This window comes from Dermochelys coriacea, chromosome 2 (assembly GCF_009764565.3).
Source record: "Dermochelys coriacea isolate rDerCor1 chromosome 2, rDerCor1.pri.v4, whole genome shotgun sequence".
Lineage (NCBI taxonomy): Eukaryota > Metazoa > Chordata > Testudines > Dermochelyidae > Dermochelys > Dermochelys coriacea.
This window is the reverse complement of record NC_050069.1, coordinates 10551666-10568509: the sequence shown is the minus strand read 5'-3', so window position 1 is coordinate 10568509 and position 16844 is coordinate 10551666. Positions and strand designations below refer to the sequence as shown.

General features: G+C 43.0%; 1 protein-coding gene and 1 long non-coding RNA gene across 4 annotated transcripts in view; both read right to left on the bottom strand.

Annotated features, from left to right (window-relative positions):
* Window positions 1-13708, bottom strand: part of AGO2 (argonaute RISC catalytic component 2) — a 108876-nt gene extending 95168 nt beyond the window's left edge. For 2 of the 3 annotated variants that reach the window (XM_038393169.2, XM_043507300.1), the window contains exon 1: window positions 13464-13707. In XM_038393169.2, coding sequence (XP_038249097.1) covers window positions 13464-13506 — 43 coding nt within the window. In that variant the 5' untranslated portion in view covers window positions 13507-13707. Of the gene's footprint in view, window positions 1-13463 lie in introns of all 3 variants that reach the window. The other variant, XM_043507299.1, reaches the window with a different exon arrangement.
* Window positions 1324-6244, bottom strand: LOC122458584. Its single transcript, XR_006278637.1, has 2 exons — window positions 3930-6244; window positions 1324-1923 (listed from the first exon to the last, which is right to left on the bottom strand). It is a non-coding gene; the product is annotated as an uncharacterized LOC122458584 (long non-coding RNA).
* Window positions 13709-16844: the final 3136 nt, after the last annotated feature.

The following is a 16844-nucleotide window of genomic DNA, read 5'->3' as shown; positions in this document are numbered from 1 at the left end:
AGGGGTACGCAAGACAAATCAGACTCCTGAAAGGGGTACAGTTGTCTGGAAAGGTTGAGAACCTCTGGGATAGAGTAAGTGACTTGATCAAAGTTCCACAGGAGAGTCCCTGTATAGTGCCCTGTCCACTAGGGCATCTTTCCTAACCTATAAACGCCAACAAAGATCAGAACCCTATTGTGCTAAGCACTGTACAAACACAATGATAAGGCCCCTGCCCCAAACAAAAAGTTATTGCACCTTCCTGTGGAATAAGACCAGGAGAGCAGGCTTTTCAGAGTTTTTAAGCTTAGTTTCCACTCTCTCTGTAATTGCCTTTTCTACATTATAGAAGAATAGGGTCCAAAAGAATGCTGAGTTTCTAGGTCTTCCCAGCTCACATAATGTCAAACACTTAAAATTACTTTAGGTGTTGATTAAATCCACAAAAAGATCCCTTTATAAGAGATGCATCAAAAGTAATACCTGCCTTCCTAATAGAAAAAGCCTTGTGCAAGGGCAAGGTGATTTATAGCTAAAATATACTCAGTTTTTAACTCTGAATTTCCTAATTTTAATGTTGTATTTGATCTATTTAGATAGTGAAAGCAGTTGTGAGCATGTCTTTAGTTTACAGGAAACCCACTCATGTGTAACCCTGTTTTCAAGAGATAATGTTGTGGTTTTCTACATCACTGTACAGAGGCAGTAAAAAAACCTTCTATAATAGAATATTTTCAATACAGGATAAAACTGTATTCTTTATTGTGATACTAATTCTATAATAAATTTCCCCCTTTTTTCACTACGATTTATTTTCTTGTTCTCTACCTCCTGAATTTCTCTGGGACCTAGTCAGAGTTCTAGGCACTACAATAATACTATTTGGTATCAAGTCAGCTCCAGTTCATGTATCTCCACGGATCTCAATTGTGACAATATAGCAAGGAGGACTCAAGTGGCCAAATCATTTACGGCTTTATGGGCTACCCCCTTGAAGTCCACCCTTAAACTTAATAGAAGTCAGCGCAACTCTGAGTACTGGTAGTGTGAATTCCTTACAGGACATACTACTCAGCAAGCAAGCAGCTGCATTAGTCTGATCTTCTGACTTGTCCCAGTATATAGCCCCCTCATACAACATATTACAGAAAACTAATCTCGAGATGAACACATGAAAGATTTAAATTGGCCACTCATCGAGCCAGACATAGGAGAACATGTCCAGATATGATCACAGCTGCTATCTGATCTCCTAAAAAGTAGCCACGAGTCGAGTAAAACTCCAAGGTTGTAACTCAGTCAGAAATGGTGGATGTGCTTGCTCAGCTACAGATTTAAAAAATTAAAGCTAATGTAAAAAAAATTATATAATACATAGGTTGAGAAAAGAGGTCTGTACATCTGAGTATAGTGCTTAAATTATCCACAAATATAAAGTTTGTTTTTAAAAGTCATGATACACAGAGTACATAATCAACAATAACCCAAATTAAGGTGAATAGATTTAACAAGAGTTTGGATATTAGAATCCCAATACATCACTTATGAAAAGTTGTACAATGATTTGGTTGTGGACAGCAAAGTACATCAATGAGTGGAGATTCTCAGTTACTGAGGAACAATTAGGTTGGTTGTCCATTTGGTACACTTTCAAGCTCCTGCAGTTGGTGCCCCCGACATCACTTCAGTCTTATCTGGATTTAGCCTCAGACAGCTCACCATCATCCACACTCCAATTTCATAAAACACTGGAATACTTGTTCCTCTTTACCATCCAGGTCTGTTGTAACCCAAGTGTGGAGCTGGGTTTCATCAACATATTGAATACACTGCAGCCTGGGCGTGCAAGTCACTTCTTGTATAGCCCCAGGATACAGCACTTGAAAACTTCAGTATGCAGACATTGATGAGATTCCGCTCAAGATTCCATCACCAGTTTTACTATTACATTGATATTAAAAAGAAAAAAAAAAAGTAGCAATTGAAGGCCCCAATCAGGACTGGTCCCCTTTATACTAGACAATGCACAGACTTAATAGGACAGTATTTTCTGCAATTTAATTTACAACAGGAAACAATGATGGCTAGAAGAAATAATAGGGAAAAGGGAAGGACAGGGTAGTAGCTTTGGGGACTAGTATGGGGAAGGCAACCCACATGTGAGTAGCAGCATGGATAAACCATAAATTGCTTGCAGGAGAAGCAAACAAACAAGAGACAAGTCCTGGCACCGTCAGCAGAACGAGAGGGGCAGCTGATGCAATAAGTTAAGAGAATAGATGGGCTGGGGATAGGGTGGAGAGGTTATGAATTCCCTTACCAAAACAAACAAACAAAAAAAAAACAAACAACAAAAAACACTGGACAAGGAGTTGTATTCAATGTAGTCAGTGGAGGGATTTCCAGGAGGGTGAAGAGGTCAGAGCAACAGCCTACAAGATGATTGCTGCAGCATTCTGAATGGAAACTAGGGAAGCTAAGTGGTTGTTTACACTGCTAGAGAAGAAGTTGCAGTAATCAAAAATGGGAGATCAGGGTCTGGATTACCTTTTAATTTGTTGTCCAAGATAAAAAGGTATGATCTTAGAAGTGTTATGCCAGAGGAAGTGGCAAGACTTGAATATAGCCTAGATGTGGGCGCCTAGAAAGAGGGCAGAATCAAACAGGACACCGAGGTTGTGCATATTAACACTTTAGAAGATGGGGTGCCATCAATGGTGAGGGAGAAGCTTGTGAAGGAAAAAGAAGAGCCCAGTTTTGACCATGTTAAGTTGAATGCAAACCATTTTAGCCATTCTGCCTCTCACTCAGTCACCACCCACCTGTAAACCATGGTAAACTATGAGAACAAAGCCAGCAGAGAGGCTGCTTTGAAGCCACTATAATCAGAGGAGATCAAAATAATGTTACACAATCCTCCCAAATCACTAATGGACTGTTCCAACAGCTCAACTGTCTTCCTCCGAGTTGTCTGGAATCTCATGTTTCATCAACCTCCAAGAGTTTAAACGTATACATAACAATAAGTGGTAAACATTAGCTTCTATATCCTGTGTCATGATAGAAGAACAAGGGATCATTCAACGGAACTGAAAAGCAGCAAATTCAGAATTGAGAAATGAAAATTTATTTTCACACAACACATAATGAGACTGTGGAATTCAATACCAAAGGATATCAGTGAGGCCAAAAATTTAGCAAGATTCATACAGAGACTGAGCATTTATACAGGTAACAAAAATACCCAGAGTTATAAAAGGTTTCAGAGTGGCAGCAGTGTTAGTCTGTATTCGCAAAAAGAAAAGGAGTACTTGTGGCACCTTAGAGACTAACAAATTTATTAGAGCATAAGCTTTCGTGAGCTACAGCTCACTTCATCGGATGCATTTGGTGGAAAAAACAGAGGAGAGATTTATATACACACACACAGAGAACATGAAACAATGGGTTTATCATACACACTGTAAGGAGAAAGAAAAGGAGCACTTGTGGCACCTTAGAGACTAACAAATTTATTAGAGCATAAGCTTTCGTGAGCTACAGCTCAATTCATCGGATGCATCCGATGAAGTGAGCTGTAGCTCACGAAAGCTTATGCTCTAATAAATTTGTTAGTCTCTAAGGTGCCACAAGTGCTCCTTTTCTTTTTGCGAATACAGACTAACACGGCTGCTACTCTGAAAACTGTAAGGAGAGGGATCACTTAAGATAAGCCATCACCAACAGCAGGGGGGGGAAAACCTTTCATGGTGACAAGCAGGTAGGCTAATTCCAGCAGTTAACAAGAATATCAGAGGAACAGTGGGGGGTGGGGTGGGAGGGAGAAATACCATGGGGAAATAGTTTTACTTTGTGTAATAATAATACTTTGTGTTATAATAGTAACTGCTAACACCAAAACAAGTTTTTGAAGGGATACAAGGACAAGTTATCCCACATGCACCTACAGCGCAGTTTCTTGCACCTTCCCCTGAGTCTTCTGGAGCTGGTCATTGTTTGAGAGAGAGTATTGATCCAGTATGGCAATTCCTACATTCTTAAGGCCTCTTTATCTACATGATAAAATTGCATCAGTTTAATTTAAGTTGTTTTTTTTTAAACTGATTTAGTTAAACCATGGAACCCTACGTAACCTCTTATTTCAGTTTAGCTTAATCAGATTCCTTCAAGTTTGTTTGTTTTCTATTTGAACCCATGCTTGATTGCATGGCTAGAGGCACGGGTTAAAGCTGAAGCTGTGCCTTAGCTCAGGCTGCAACCCATTGCGGTGAGGATGCAGGCAAGATCACTCAAGTGCTCATAGTATTCTAATGTCCTTTCCACAATTCCCTCTTCCTCCTCCACCACCTCCCACAAGGGGCAGACGAGCTCTCCAGAAATTGACATAACTGACTGGGGAAAAAATCCCAGAGCATCTCAACACAAAGAACCACACACACAGGCACACACTGATGAGGGTAGACACACTGAAGGCAAATAAATGGGGAAGGGCTTTGCTGCGGGAAGACTCGTACTCAGGCTGGACGAACCCAAGTGCTCAGACCTAGGTCTTAAATCACCCAGGTTAAGCGTAGACATACCCTTACTATCCTATCTGTGACATTACCAGCTATAATGGCACTTCTTGCTCTCACCTCACAACACTAAGCTCTGCATCCTTATAAGCCAGTTTATAACACATGTGGCATTCTAGTTTGTAACTCTTGCTTTAGTCTAAGTACATGGCTTAGGCCTGGTCTACACTGGGGGGACAAGATCTAAGTTACGCAACTTCAGCTACATGAATAACCGCAGTAAGTCGATGGCTGACACTCTCCCGTTGACTCCGCCTGCGCCTCTCACCCTGGTGGAGTACCGGAGTCGACAGGAGAGCACTCAGCGGTTGATTTGTCGCGTCTAGACTAGACGTGATAAATAGACTCCTGCTGAATCGATCGCTGCCCATCGAGCCAGCAGGTAATTTAGACAAGTCCTCAGAGACAAATTTAACATTCTGGCCCTGTCCACATCAGGCAGCCAAAACAGTGTTCTACACCAATATAAAACTCTAGGTGTTTACACTGGTCTCATAGCCATCTTCTCAAGTATATCACTTTTAAAAATGGCTTTACCTGGCAACAGCAGGAACTACTACCTATTTCTGTTAAAAACAATATTGGTAGATACCACGCATGTGTAGTTTCAGCTACGTGACACTGAAATTTGTAAATATAGAAGACAGGTACTTGTACTAATCCACCCCCACTGCATGGATGTACCTTTGGAATAATTTTACTTTCATTCTTCCTTCCAAACCCATCCCACCTATCACAATTTGGAGGACAGGACAAATTATCTACAAACTAAAACGTTGTTTTATTCCTTTTATAGCATATGTCCTTGTATTTGTTTTAGATGCATACTGAAAAGGCTCCTGTTAATTATTTCACCACTATGTTTGCAGAGATTACATGTCTGACATAAATTTAGTCAAAGAACTTCCTGCTGTACAAAGCAGATAAAAGTTATTGAAGCCAGAGACCAATCAAGTTTCTATTTATAATACTGTACTTCTAGCACAAAAATGCCCTTAGTTAATTACTAAATCAAAGCTCAATCAAAAGTAATAAGTATTGGTCAACATCTGGCCCCCATAGCGTTTCATGCAGCACCCAGCCATTGCAGCCATGGGCTACAGGGTCCATTCACTCTGAGCCCTGCAAGGGCAGCTCGGTGCTCGCAGAAACCTGGAGGATAGGGGCACGTGACTCCGTATTACCTTTGCTCAGAGTGTGGATTTTTCACACTCCTAAGAGAGACAGCTATGCAGATGTAACTTTTCAGTGCAGACCAGCCTATGTTTTGTTTTAAATCAAAGCTTAGACTCTGGAGCAAGGGGTGGATTCTATGGCAAATTATGTACCTTAAAAAAAAAAAAAAAAAATCACAGGGCCTTCACAACGGTCAAAGTTAGAGGATAAAAATAACAACGAAAAACTTATGTACTTATGAGAAGTACATAAATCATCATGTGTAAGAACCTGAGGAGCATATGCTTAACCGCTGTACAGAATTTGTAGGCTATTTAATAATGAGGGTCTGAACTAGGCTACACAGGTGAAAAGCTAATGTATTAAACTTACCCACAAAAGATAAGAGGGAAAGTTTAACTAAGGGCAACCAAGTTGTTACCAGTATTACTGTCAAGAAAGTTTTCAGAGTAGCAGCCGTGTTAGTCTGTATTCGCAAAAAGAAAAGGAGTACTTGTGGCACCTTAGAGACTAACAAATTTATTTGAGCATAAGCTTTCGTGAGCTACAGCAAAATGCATCCGATGAAGTGAGCTGTAGCTCACGAAAGCTTATGCTCTAATAAATTTGTTAGTCTCTAAGGTGCCACACGTACTCCTTTTCTTTTTGTCAAGAAAATGAAACACCCGAGACCTAATTATGTACTATTCTGCATTTTGTATACTCATTTCACCTGTGAGAAGTGAAGTACTCTACCATCTTTCTCATTCCCATCATCTAGGGATGGGGGCTGTTGGGCTCTTCCCCTGGAAGCTGCTAACCATAGACTTCACTAGTAGAAGTCCCATCCATTTTTCATATCTGCCTCTAGCTAGGATGAGTCATTTTAAGTATTTCAAGCCCTAGTTTAGTCAAGTCTACAAAAGACTGTAAGGAACTTCAAATATAACTGAGCAGTGCTATGACAGATTAAATGTGATGTACCCAAGTGCAAGCGAATGCACATTAGAATTCATCATTATTTGCATACTTCAGAAAAAGAAAAGGAGTACTTGTGGCACCTTAGAGACTAACAAATTTATTTGAGCATAAGCTTTCGTGAGCTACAGCTCACTTGAAGTGAACAATTGATTTAGACAGTATCAGTATAACATCAGCAGAGCTGTAGCTCACAAAAGCTTATGCTCAAATAAATTTGTTAGTCTCTAAGGTGCCACATGTACTCCTTTTCTTTTTTGCATACTTCAGGTTATTTTTTCTAAACTAATTATACTGACTCAGGAAAGAGACCTAGGCAGCACTGTGGACAGCTCAATGTAGCAGCAGTGAAAAAAGCAAAGATGTTGCACTGTATTAGGAGGACAGCACTGCTGATGTTATACTGATACTGTCTAAATCAATTGTTTACTTTCACGTTGATTACTGTGCTCAGATTTGATCACTTCATTTCAAAAGGGATACAGCAAAAAAAGAAAAGAAAAATTAGAAGCATGAAACTACTTCCCTCTGAGGAAACACTAGAAAGACTGCCCGTTAGAAAGCATGTGTTTTTCTCACTGCCAAGTATACGGGGAGAAGGGAGAGGGCTGGTACCTGGGGCTGATAGTATTTTTTGTTTTGTTTATGTTCCGATTATTCTCTTTGGGCTATGGTGAAGAAAGGTAACTGGATAGGTTTAATACGAATGTCTAGTATTTCAGTTATGTCCAAGATGACTAGTTCCTAGATAACTATTAGAAATATTGAGAGATGACAACTAAAAGACAAGATAGAGGTATATAAAATAACGAATGCTATAGAGAAGCTCAGTCTGATAATTTTAGTGATTGCACAACTATCAAAGAGGAAAAATACAACAGTTCAATTCAAATGAAAAGTGTGTTTTATACAAAGAACAACCTGTGATGCTCACTAACAAAGATGATGAGAGAAGCAGACTACTGGGTTTAAAATAACAGCCATTTATATGAACATTCAAAATTACACTAGGTAGATTAAAACCACAGGCAGTATTATCCCTCTTGCTTCAGGATATAAGCCAACCATTACATGTCCCTGGTTAGAGAAACTTATGGAAAATTTACATCTTCCTTTGAAGCACCAGTTAGTGGCCCCTACTAGAATCAGGATACCAGACTAGACTAGAGAGACCAGTACTGCAACTACAATATTCCTGTGATGAATCCAGAGTAAAAGCTGCAAAAAGGTTTCTAACTCCAACCCTTTTTGTTCCGAGGGGTTCATAACTTTCTAAAACTTTTCACTTTTCAGGCTGACATTTTCCAAGTCTGGCCTCTAGCCCGAGAAAATTAATTGGAAAATTTAAGCAGAAAATCTTCACCTATTTTTGAATGAAGAGAAGAAGAAATGCTTCCTATTACTAAAAAAGCAGTATGTGCTCACGTTCTACAGTCTACTGGATAGAAGTTGAAACTTGGAATGCAGAGAGCTTTCATTGTCAATTATCTTTGAGTGCTGTAGAATTTATTTATTTTGGACTAATCATGAACTTTTGAAAAATCATTTACTGTACATGTTCAGGTCATCTGAACAAATTTTTCACCAAGCATAAGAAATGCACAGATAAGGAGGGCTGCATGTGTGCATGACTAATTTAAATGTACTGAACACACATATGGACTCAGTCCCTGCAAAACTTGTAAGGAGCAACAGGATTAGGAAGAGCTAGTATACGCTTAAAGTGCCTGGAAGGGAGCTGTGCTCATATGCACCTGCAGAACTTGTAGAGGCAAGGGTTCCCTTCTGCAGTCCTCCTAAGTTGTGTGGGACAAAGCTGCCTGTGATGTTCAACTAAATAGTTCTCTATAATGGAATTTAGACACATTATCAATTTTTTTGCAAGCCAGCAGAGCTTCAAAATCCTGAATAGTTATGTCTCTCTTGCTTTCCTTTTTTTCTATCCTCTTGCACAAAAAGTCCTATGGACTTCCACATAAAAGCTGCTCTAAAAGAACATTAAGGTTACACAGTTAAGCATTCACAGGTCAGGAAAATTCAACCTTAACTCTTCCTTCCTTTATGTATACATTACAATAATCTCTGACTGTATATTAAGTATACTGTATGCCAGAAGCTACATGTCATTTATATGAAAAATGAAGTAGTAACATACTACCTTTGAAGTTTACAAGAATACAGTGTTTTTGCATATATAGGCCATCTTAATTTGCACTGCCATAATTACCTCATCTCTTCAGGCTGTACAGCTGGTTGATAAGCCATACTATTAGTGCTGATAATTATTAAAATATACACCTTAAAAGTTTGAGAAATCTAAATCAAAGGTGTACTAACCATGATGGCAGTGAGCTTAGAGTATAAACAATTACAATGTGCTGTGCATGCAACTAAGACTGTAGAAAGAAATTTAAGTTGGAGAAACAACAATCAGTGTATTCACACAAATGGACAGAGTAAAGTTAAAGTTTAATGCACATTTTGTCATCTGTGCACTTAACCTTGCAATACTAAAGTTCTCAACACAGGTTTGGGGTTTTTTCTTTGTATTATTTTTGTTTTGTAGAATTAAACCAAGGAAAGCTTTGCAGTTGATATTAAAGGACAAGACAGTTGAAGCCACTTAGTTTAAAGTACAATACTGATCTTCATAGCATGGTCCAGTGCCAACTCAAGTACGTGTCTCTAATGGTCTTTCAGAACAGACAACAACCAGCATCTTCCCATAGTAGATCATCAAGACAAAAAAAACCCCAAGTATAAAAAAAGTGTCACACAATGGCAAAATAGACATCCTAATAGCCTCAAATTCCAAAGACCAGGTAAAACATTTGTACATTTCTACATACAATCCCCCCCCCCCCAACCACACTTAGTTTTAGAGGCCACAGAATCCATTAGTGGCAACTCCACCAAAACAGACACGAGCTCCTGATTTTTAAGCACATGGGGGGGGGGGGGGGAAAGAGAGAGAAAGAGTCCTGTTACACTAAAACTGATTAAAAAAAAAAAAATCAATGCATGCTATTTTCACTCAATTTCTCAACAAAACTATTTCAAACCTGTCAAGATTACATTTGTCAGCTTTTAAAATAAAACCTTCTGAATTAGAGTACAAGAATAGCTTCAGACCAATGACAGGAACAGACAAGCAGTTTTAAAAGCAATGTACATAAGTAGAAACCATACAAGAAAGATCTCAAAGTTAATTTCAATGTTGACAGAGGAAACAGAAACTTAAAGTGACACAACCCTCCCAAGCATTACTATAGCTGTGTTATTTACCAAATGAAAAGCCATAACTTTGTTGATAGACTTCGAGAACCAATGACACATTAAAGAGAACTTAGAAAACTTGTTTCTCAAACTTTTAGAATGTATTTTCAAATATATCTGTTCTTTCTTATTCTAAATGTGAAACAATACTCGTGTTTATGAAATCTGCTCCAAATATCAGATTTAAGCAACAGCAAGTGTCCTTTAAAAAAAAAAAAAAAAAGAGAGAAATATATTTAAGATGTAAACTTTACAGAAATGGTTTCTGAACAGAATTTTCTTTGAAGTATTCTAGGAGGTATCAAGGCGCCCTAAATATTGTAATTTAAAAGTTGAGATTAAATTTACTACTACTTTTATTACTAGTTACTCAAAATATAAAGATTCATTAGTTTATCAAATAGTACTATATTCTTTAAATTCTGCATTCTAGAAGGCCGGGGCAAGTCAAGAGATCGTGCAATCAACCCCCCCCCCCCTTTTTTTTTTTTTTTTTTTTTTTTAAAGACAGGGTTTTCCTATGGTGTTCTAGAAACTTTCATTTTTGAATAACATTTTTGCGAGAAAACTAAGTAGTAAAGCACCAGGCTTTGTATCCTCAAATGAAGTGTCACAGTTATGAATCCAAAACAAACACTTTGGGAAAGAGGACAGAAGGAGAAGCCCCTCATCAAGACACCTTCTCTAATCCCTTTTCAAAGAACATTTAGATGAAAGCTAGGATTGGTACAAACAAATTTTCTCTCTTCCAAAATCCCTGTTAAGCACAATCCCCCTCATATAACAGCCTGTTAGAATTAAGTTGCCATATTTAGTACCAATAAAAGAACTAGGGACACAGGATTTAACTTTTTTTTTTTTTTTTTTTTTTTTTTTTTTTTTTAAGATGCTCGGTCCAGGAGGGGACTGGAGATTTAACAGCAAATGCTATGGCAAATGAATGACTGGATTGGCAAAAGGGACAAGAGACCCTAATGGCAAGATCTGAGTGGACTGTGGAGACCAGTTTGGTGATGGAATCTGAATAAAGAGGAGGCTACTTGTGTGTGTGTATATTGCAGCAGCAATCTTTGATAACTGACAGCAGTGAGGTTTAAGTGCACAGTATTTAAGTGGTGACAGACATATATACGGGCAGTTCTATGGACACCTCTCAACTCTGATCCAGCTGTATGTGTGGTGAGTACTCAAACCATATACTAACTAGCTCAAAGGGGTGAATGAAACACCAGCATTCATTCATTTAAAAAAAACAGATAGTGTAGAGAACTATGATGGAGGTGTGTCAAATAGGAAGCGGATAGAATAGTCCTGGCAGCAATGGCAGATTCTGAGCCATGACCTTTGAATGTTTATTGAGGGTGAATGAGATGAACCTGGCAGCAGTAGTGGGATGCAAGCAGAGGCCCCAGTGTAAGTGGGAGGATGAAAATAATAGCACTAGTGTCTGCAGTAGCAGGGCATGAACACAGGTGCATAGCAATAGCAGAATCTGAGTTTGATGCTGCTGCTGCACACAGCATAATCAGTTTCCTCAGTATGTCTAGCAGCAGGCCTGAGCTCCAGCGGTTAAAAGAAAGAAAAGCACAGCTCCCACTCCCTTGCTAAAAGAGAGCTTCTTTTCATCTCACCGATTGGGAAAGTGCTTCTCCCTAGATCTTCACTCTCTTCCTCTGCTACGAAATGAAATTTAGAGCTAGGTGCAATTTATTTTGCTAAACTTCCCCCCACCTCCCTACCAGCTGACTGAAACATTTAGTGAATTTATATCAATTCTGCCATACTGTTTGTCCAAAAAAGGAAAAAAGTTTCAGAAGTGTCACAACAGAACGTTTTGCTTTTTTAGACGAGATTCATAAGGGGACTTAGGAGCCAGTCACAAAACTGAAGTAAAGGTGCCCCTCTTACACTCAATAGCCTAGTGCTTCAGGCATTCATCTAGGATGGGGAAGACCAGGTTTGAATTCCCACTCTGGAACAGTTACATCAACACAGGTCTCCCGCTTACCAAGGGAGTGCCCCAACCACCAGGTTATTAGCTATTCTGAGGTGGGTCTTTTTCAATCTCTCCTGCTGAAACTATTCCATTTTGTATTAGTAACTAAATATTCAGTGGCCCCCTAGAAAGAGTGTGAGATTGACCTGATAGCCTGGTGGTTAGGGCACACATTTGGGAAGGAGAACACCTGGGCTCCAGTAGTCCCTGCTCCGATCAATATTTACTCTTCATTGTTTTTATGATCCAGGCACACAAACTCACACTTTCACTTGCTAGTGACAAGCTTGTTTGGGGACACGAACTTGTTTTGGATAAATTTCTTCTCTAGTCCCCATTCTCTTCTCCTTGATGAGTTCCAGCTCCCCAGAAAGATTATTCATCACCACATGATTTAGTATGCCAAAACCCATCAAAACTGGTGAATTCCTCCTCACTTTCCTCCTCACCACTCCAGAACAACAAACCCAACTGCCACAGCAGTGGTGGCAAGGCTTCACACTAATGTTATAAACCCAGTTGGAGCTGAAAAACCCTGAATGGCAATACCAGCACGTCTAATGGTTGTGCCCTCACTGGTGATCACAGCGTGTCTAATAGTGGCAGCGGTGCAGCCACAAGGAGTGAGTGTGTGCAAAAAGATCCTGATGGGCCCTAGGACAGCCAGGGCATGCTCCTGGGCAGTGACCCCAGCACATATAGTACTGGCCGAAGCAGCAGCAGGGTAGACCGGAACTAGCAGCGGGGTCCTGACTGGTGACACCAGTACACAGTGCGGGTAGCAACAGGCCACCCCAGTGCATGCAATGACGACCACGGTGGTTACAACGGCCCCGCTGTTGCCATGCGCTGTGCCCCCAGCGAGCCCAGTAGCCTCTCTGGCTGGCGTAAGAGGTCCTGAGCAGGGGCAGCAACGGGGCACTGGGCCAGTGCCTGCCTGCGAGGCTCTAGGGTGAAGGAGGCGAGCAGGCCCCCCGAGTTCCTGCGGCTGCTTTGCAGCCGGGCAGCCCCTCCCCGCATCCGCAGGCTTCCCGTAGGGCCTACACCCGAAGCCTTCCCTACCTCCGGGGACAGCCCCCACGGCGGCAAAGAGAGGAAGGGACCCCTGCCCCCAAAGAGGCCTCGGGATACGCGCGCTCGCCCGATCCCTCCCTGAGGAGAAGGGAACGGCGGCGGCCTGACCCCTCCTTCCCCGCCCGCTTCTACAGCCGACAGCCGGGCCGCGCGGCCATTCCGAGAGACTCCACAAGGCCCGGCCGGGGGGTGGGGAGCCGACGCGCGCTCTGAGGCTCGCGAGTGCTTCACGCGCCGCGCCCCCCCCCCCCCCAGGGCTGGGCGGTTGGCACCTCGCGCACTCTCCCCAGACAGTCCCCACACCCCCAGCCCCGTCTCGCGGGGGGACTCGCGCTGCGTCTCGCGCTGCCCGAGTGGCTCACGCACCAACGGTCCCACGCGTTCAAACCCAGCTCGAGCCGGGGAGTAGCGGGTGGCTGGGGACTCACCGGGTCCGGGGGAGGCGGCGGCGGCGGCAGCTCCCGGATACATGTCTCCGTGTGAGGCGGCGGCGGCGGCGGCGGCGCCTCTCTCCAGGGCAGGCGGTTCCTACTTCAGCGGCGGCTCTGGGGAGCTAGCCCGAGCCCCGGCTGCACTGACTCTCAAGGAAGGGAGGAGGAGGAGGAGGGCCGACTCCGAGCTAGGAAACCAGGTTACTCAGCGGCACTGGGCGAGGAGGAGCCGCATGGTCACGGGGGAGGCGGGCGCCCCTCCCGCCGGCTTCTTTCTCGTCCCTCCCTCTACTGGCGGGAAGCGGGGACAGCCACCTCAGCGCCCGCCTCTGCCGCCCCCCGAGCAGAGCGACTGAACTTCCCCGCCCCCCTGAGGCGGCGGCCCACCCCATCCTTCCCCCGGTGCGGGCGGGAGGGACAATGACACATCCCCGCTGGCCCTTGCATCCTCCTTCCCCCCGACCAGAGCTGCCCGACCCAGGGGCGCTGGAATAATTTTATAGTGGGGAAGCGGGATGCTGAGCGCCATTGAATCAAAAGTTTGTTAGTCTCTAAGGTGCCCCAAGTACTCCTTTTCTTTTTATTGAATCAAACTGTAAACCCTCTACATGACTGAAACTCCGTCAAGCTAAGGGGTGCACTAGCACCAGCTGACCAAATGACCCGCTCTTTGGGGCTTTTTTCTTATAGAGGGGCCAATTACCCCCCACCCCCTCTCCCGATTTTTCACACTTGCTATCTGGTCACCCTAAGCCCACTCCCCTAGTTCCAGCACCCAACCCCACCCCAACTGCTCCTACCCTAGGCACTGGCAATGCTGATCCTTCCAGTTCCCACCCCCCATCCTAAAATCCTGTTGCATCTGTTCTCAGCTTGCCTGCAGCTCCTGTCCCACCTTTGCCCTAGCTCATGCTCTCCTTTTCCTCCACTGGCACCAGTTCTTCCCCCGCTTCATGTCTTCTAGGGGTAGGCCATAGGGGCCTTTCCTGCCTTCCTTGCTCCTAGTTTTGTGGGTGACCAGAAGCCATCAGCCCATTTCATAGACTTTAACATCAAAGGGGCCCTATCGGATCATGTAGTCTGAGCCCAAAGATTTTCATAAGGACTGAAATACTTTCAGCTAAAGAAAATACGCCATTGTGTGCAAAAGGAAAAAGAACAGGAGAAAGGTCACAAAGGGTGGAGTATTGTCCTGCCTACTTGGCAGCTGTTCTTCAAGGGCCCCTGTCCCTACTTCTGCTAGGTCACTTTAAATTGGTTGACTGGTCCTCCAATTCTGCCCTAAAGGCAAGAGTAAGCTCCTTCCCCTGCCGCGTAGGAATTCCCTTTGCTGAGGTAAGCCCAGTTGTGGGAAACCCATGGCCAAGAGGGAGAAGGCCAGGACACAGTTCACCCCTGCCTATTCTGGGGATTCCTCAACAGAGGAAATCTCACCCCCTGGAGATTAGACTTCCTCAGACCCCACATATAAAGCAGGCAGACCCAATCCCTGCATTTGTTTACTGTGGAGAGGAGAAGACACGGGGGGGGGGGGGGAGAAAAAAAACAGAATAACAGTCTTCAAATACATAAAAAGTTATAAAAGGGGAGGGCGATACATTGTTTTTGGTAACATGAGAGAATTATAAATAGTCATATTGCAGATTATCAGTATCAATCAATCATGTCAATCTTCCTTATGGTCACTTTCTGCAGTATATTTCTTTTTATATATAAACTTATATTATACATTTAATAAAGCAACAAAATCCTAAAGTAGAACATTAAGAAGAACAGGATACAATATATACTGCATAGAAGCAATAATTAAGTTCAAGCAGTTAACTATTCTGACACGTAATTGCATGTAGTTCTTAGCTTGGTGCACGTCCTGGTTCCATTGTTCAGCATATTGGAAAAATTGGCTCCATGGAAGAATAGACTCTGCTGGAGCACCTCTTTGTGACCAGGTGAGGTGTAGCACCTCCGTCCCCAACTGGCATGCCCTGCCAACAGCACTCTGGTTACCCATCTCTTCCTGTGACTCAGGCCTCCATTCAGGCCACAATTTAAGTCCATCCCTTTTGGGTGTAACAGATTTCAATAAATAAAAGTCCAAATATCATCACAGATGGTTAACTCTGGGCTCTGTCCTTATCCCCTTATATCAGGGAGGCTTCATGCCCACTTCTCTGGGTTCCAGTCCAGGGTCTCTGTAGCTAGGAGGCAGTATCTGTCTACATCAGACCCACCCCTGCTATATCCCTGGGCTTCTACATGAGCCTGTCAGCAGGGCCTCTCCATAGCCCCTCTACTAGCCCCCTTCTTTCAGGGTCTGGACTCATAGGATTCTGCCCTAGAATCCCACAACAAAATCCCAAACCAAAAGTACCAGTTTAAGCCAACTTCTGCCCTCCCTAGGCTTGATTTTTTTTTTTAAACCCCTCTTCTGCTTCATTTTCCCTGCCTTGCTCCTTAAAAGAACACTTCCTGGAAGACCAGATCCTACTCCTTTGTCAGAGCTTCCCACCAGAGACAGCTTCACTCCAGGGGCTGTTTCATGTCTCCTCTGGCCTCTTATCATAGAATATTAGAGTTGGAAGAGACCTCAGGAGGTCATCTACTCCAATCCCCTCCTCAAAGCAGGACCAACCCCAACTAAATCATCCCAGCCAGGGCTTTGTCAAGCCAAGCCTTAAAAACCTCTAAGGATGGAGATTCCACCACCTCCCTAGGTAACGCATTCCAGTGCTTCAACACCCTCCTAGTGAAATAGCGTTTCCTAATACCCAACCTAGACCTCCCCAACTCCAACTTATAGATTCATAGATACTAAGGTCAGAAGGGACCATTCTGATCATCTAGTCCGACCTCCTGCACAGCGCAGGCCACAGAATCTCACCCACCACTCCTATGAAAAACCTCACCCACGTCTGAGCTATTGAAGTTCTTAAATCATGGTTCAAAGACTTCAAGGAGCAGAGAAGCCTCCCTCAAGTCAACCATGTCCCATGCTACAGAGGAAGGCGAAAAACCTCCAGGGCCTCTCCAATCTGCCCTGGAGGAAAATTCCTTCCCGACCCCAAATATGGCAATCAGCTAAACCCTGAGCATATGGGCAAGATTCACCAGCCAGATACCCAGGAAAGAATTTTCTATAGTAACTCAGATCCCATCCATCTAATATCCCATCTCAGGGGATTTGGCCTATTTACCCTGAATATTTAAAGATGAATTACTTACCAAAATCCCATTATCCCATCATACCATCTCCTCCATAAACTTATCGAGTAGAATCTTAAAGCCAGATAGATCTTTTGCCCCCACTGCTTCCCTTGGAAGGCTATTCCAAAACTTCACTCCTCTGATGGTTAAAAACCTTCGTCTGATTTCAAGTCT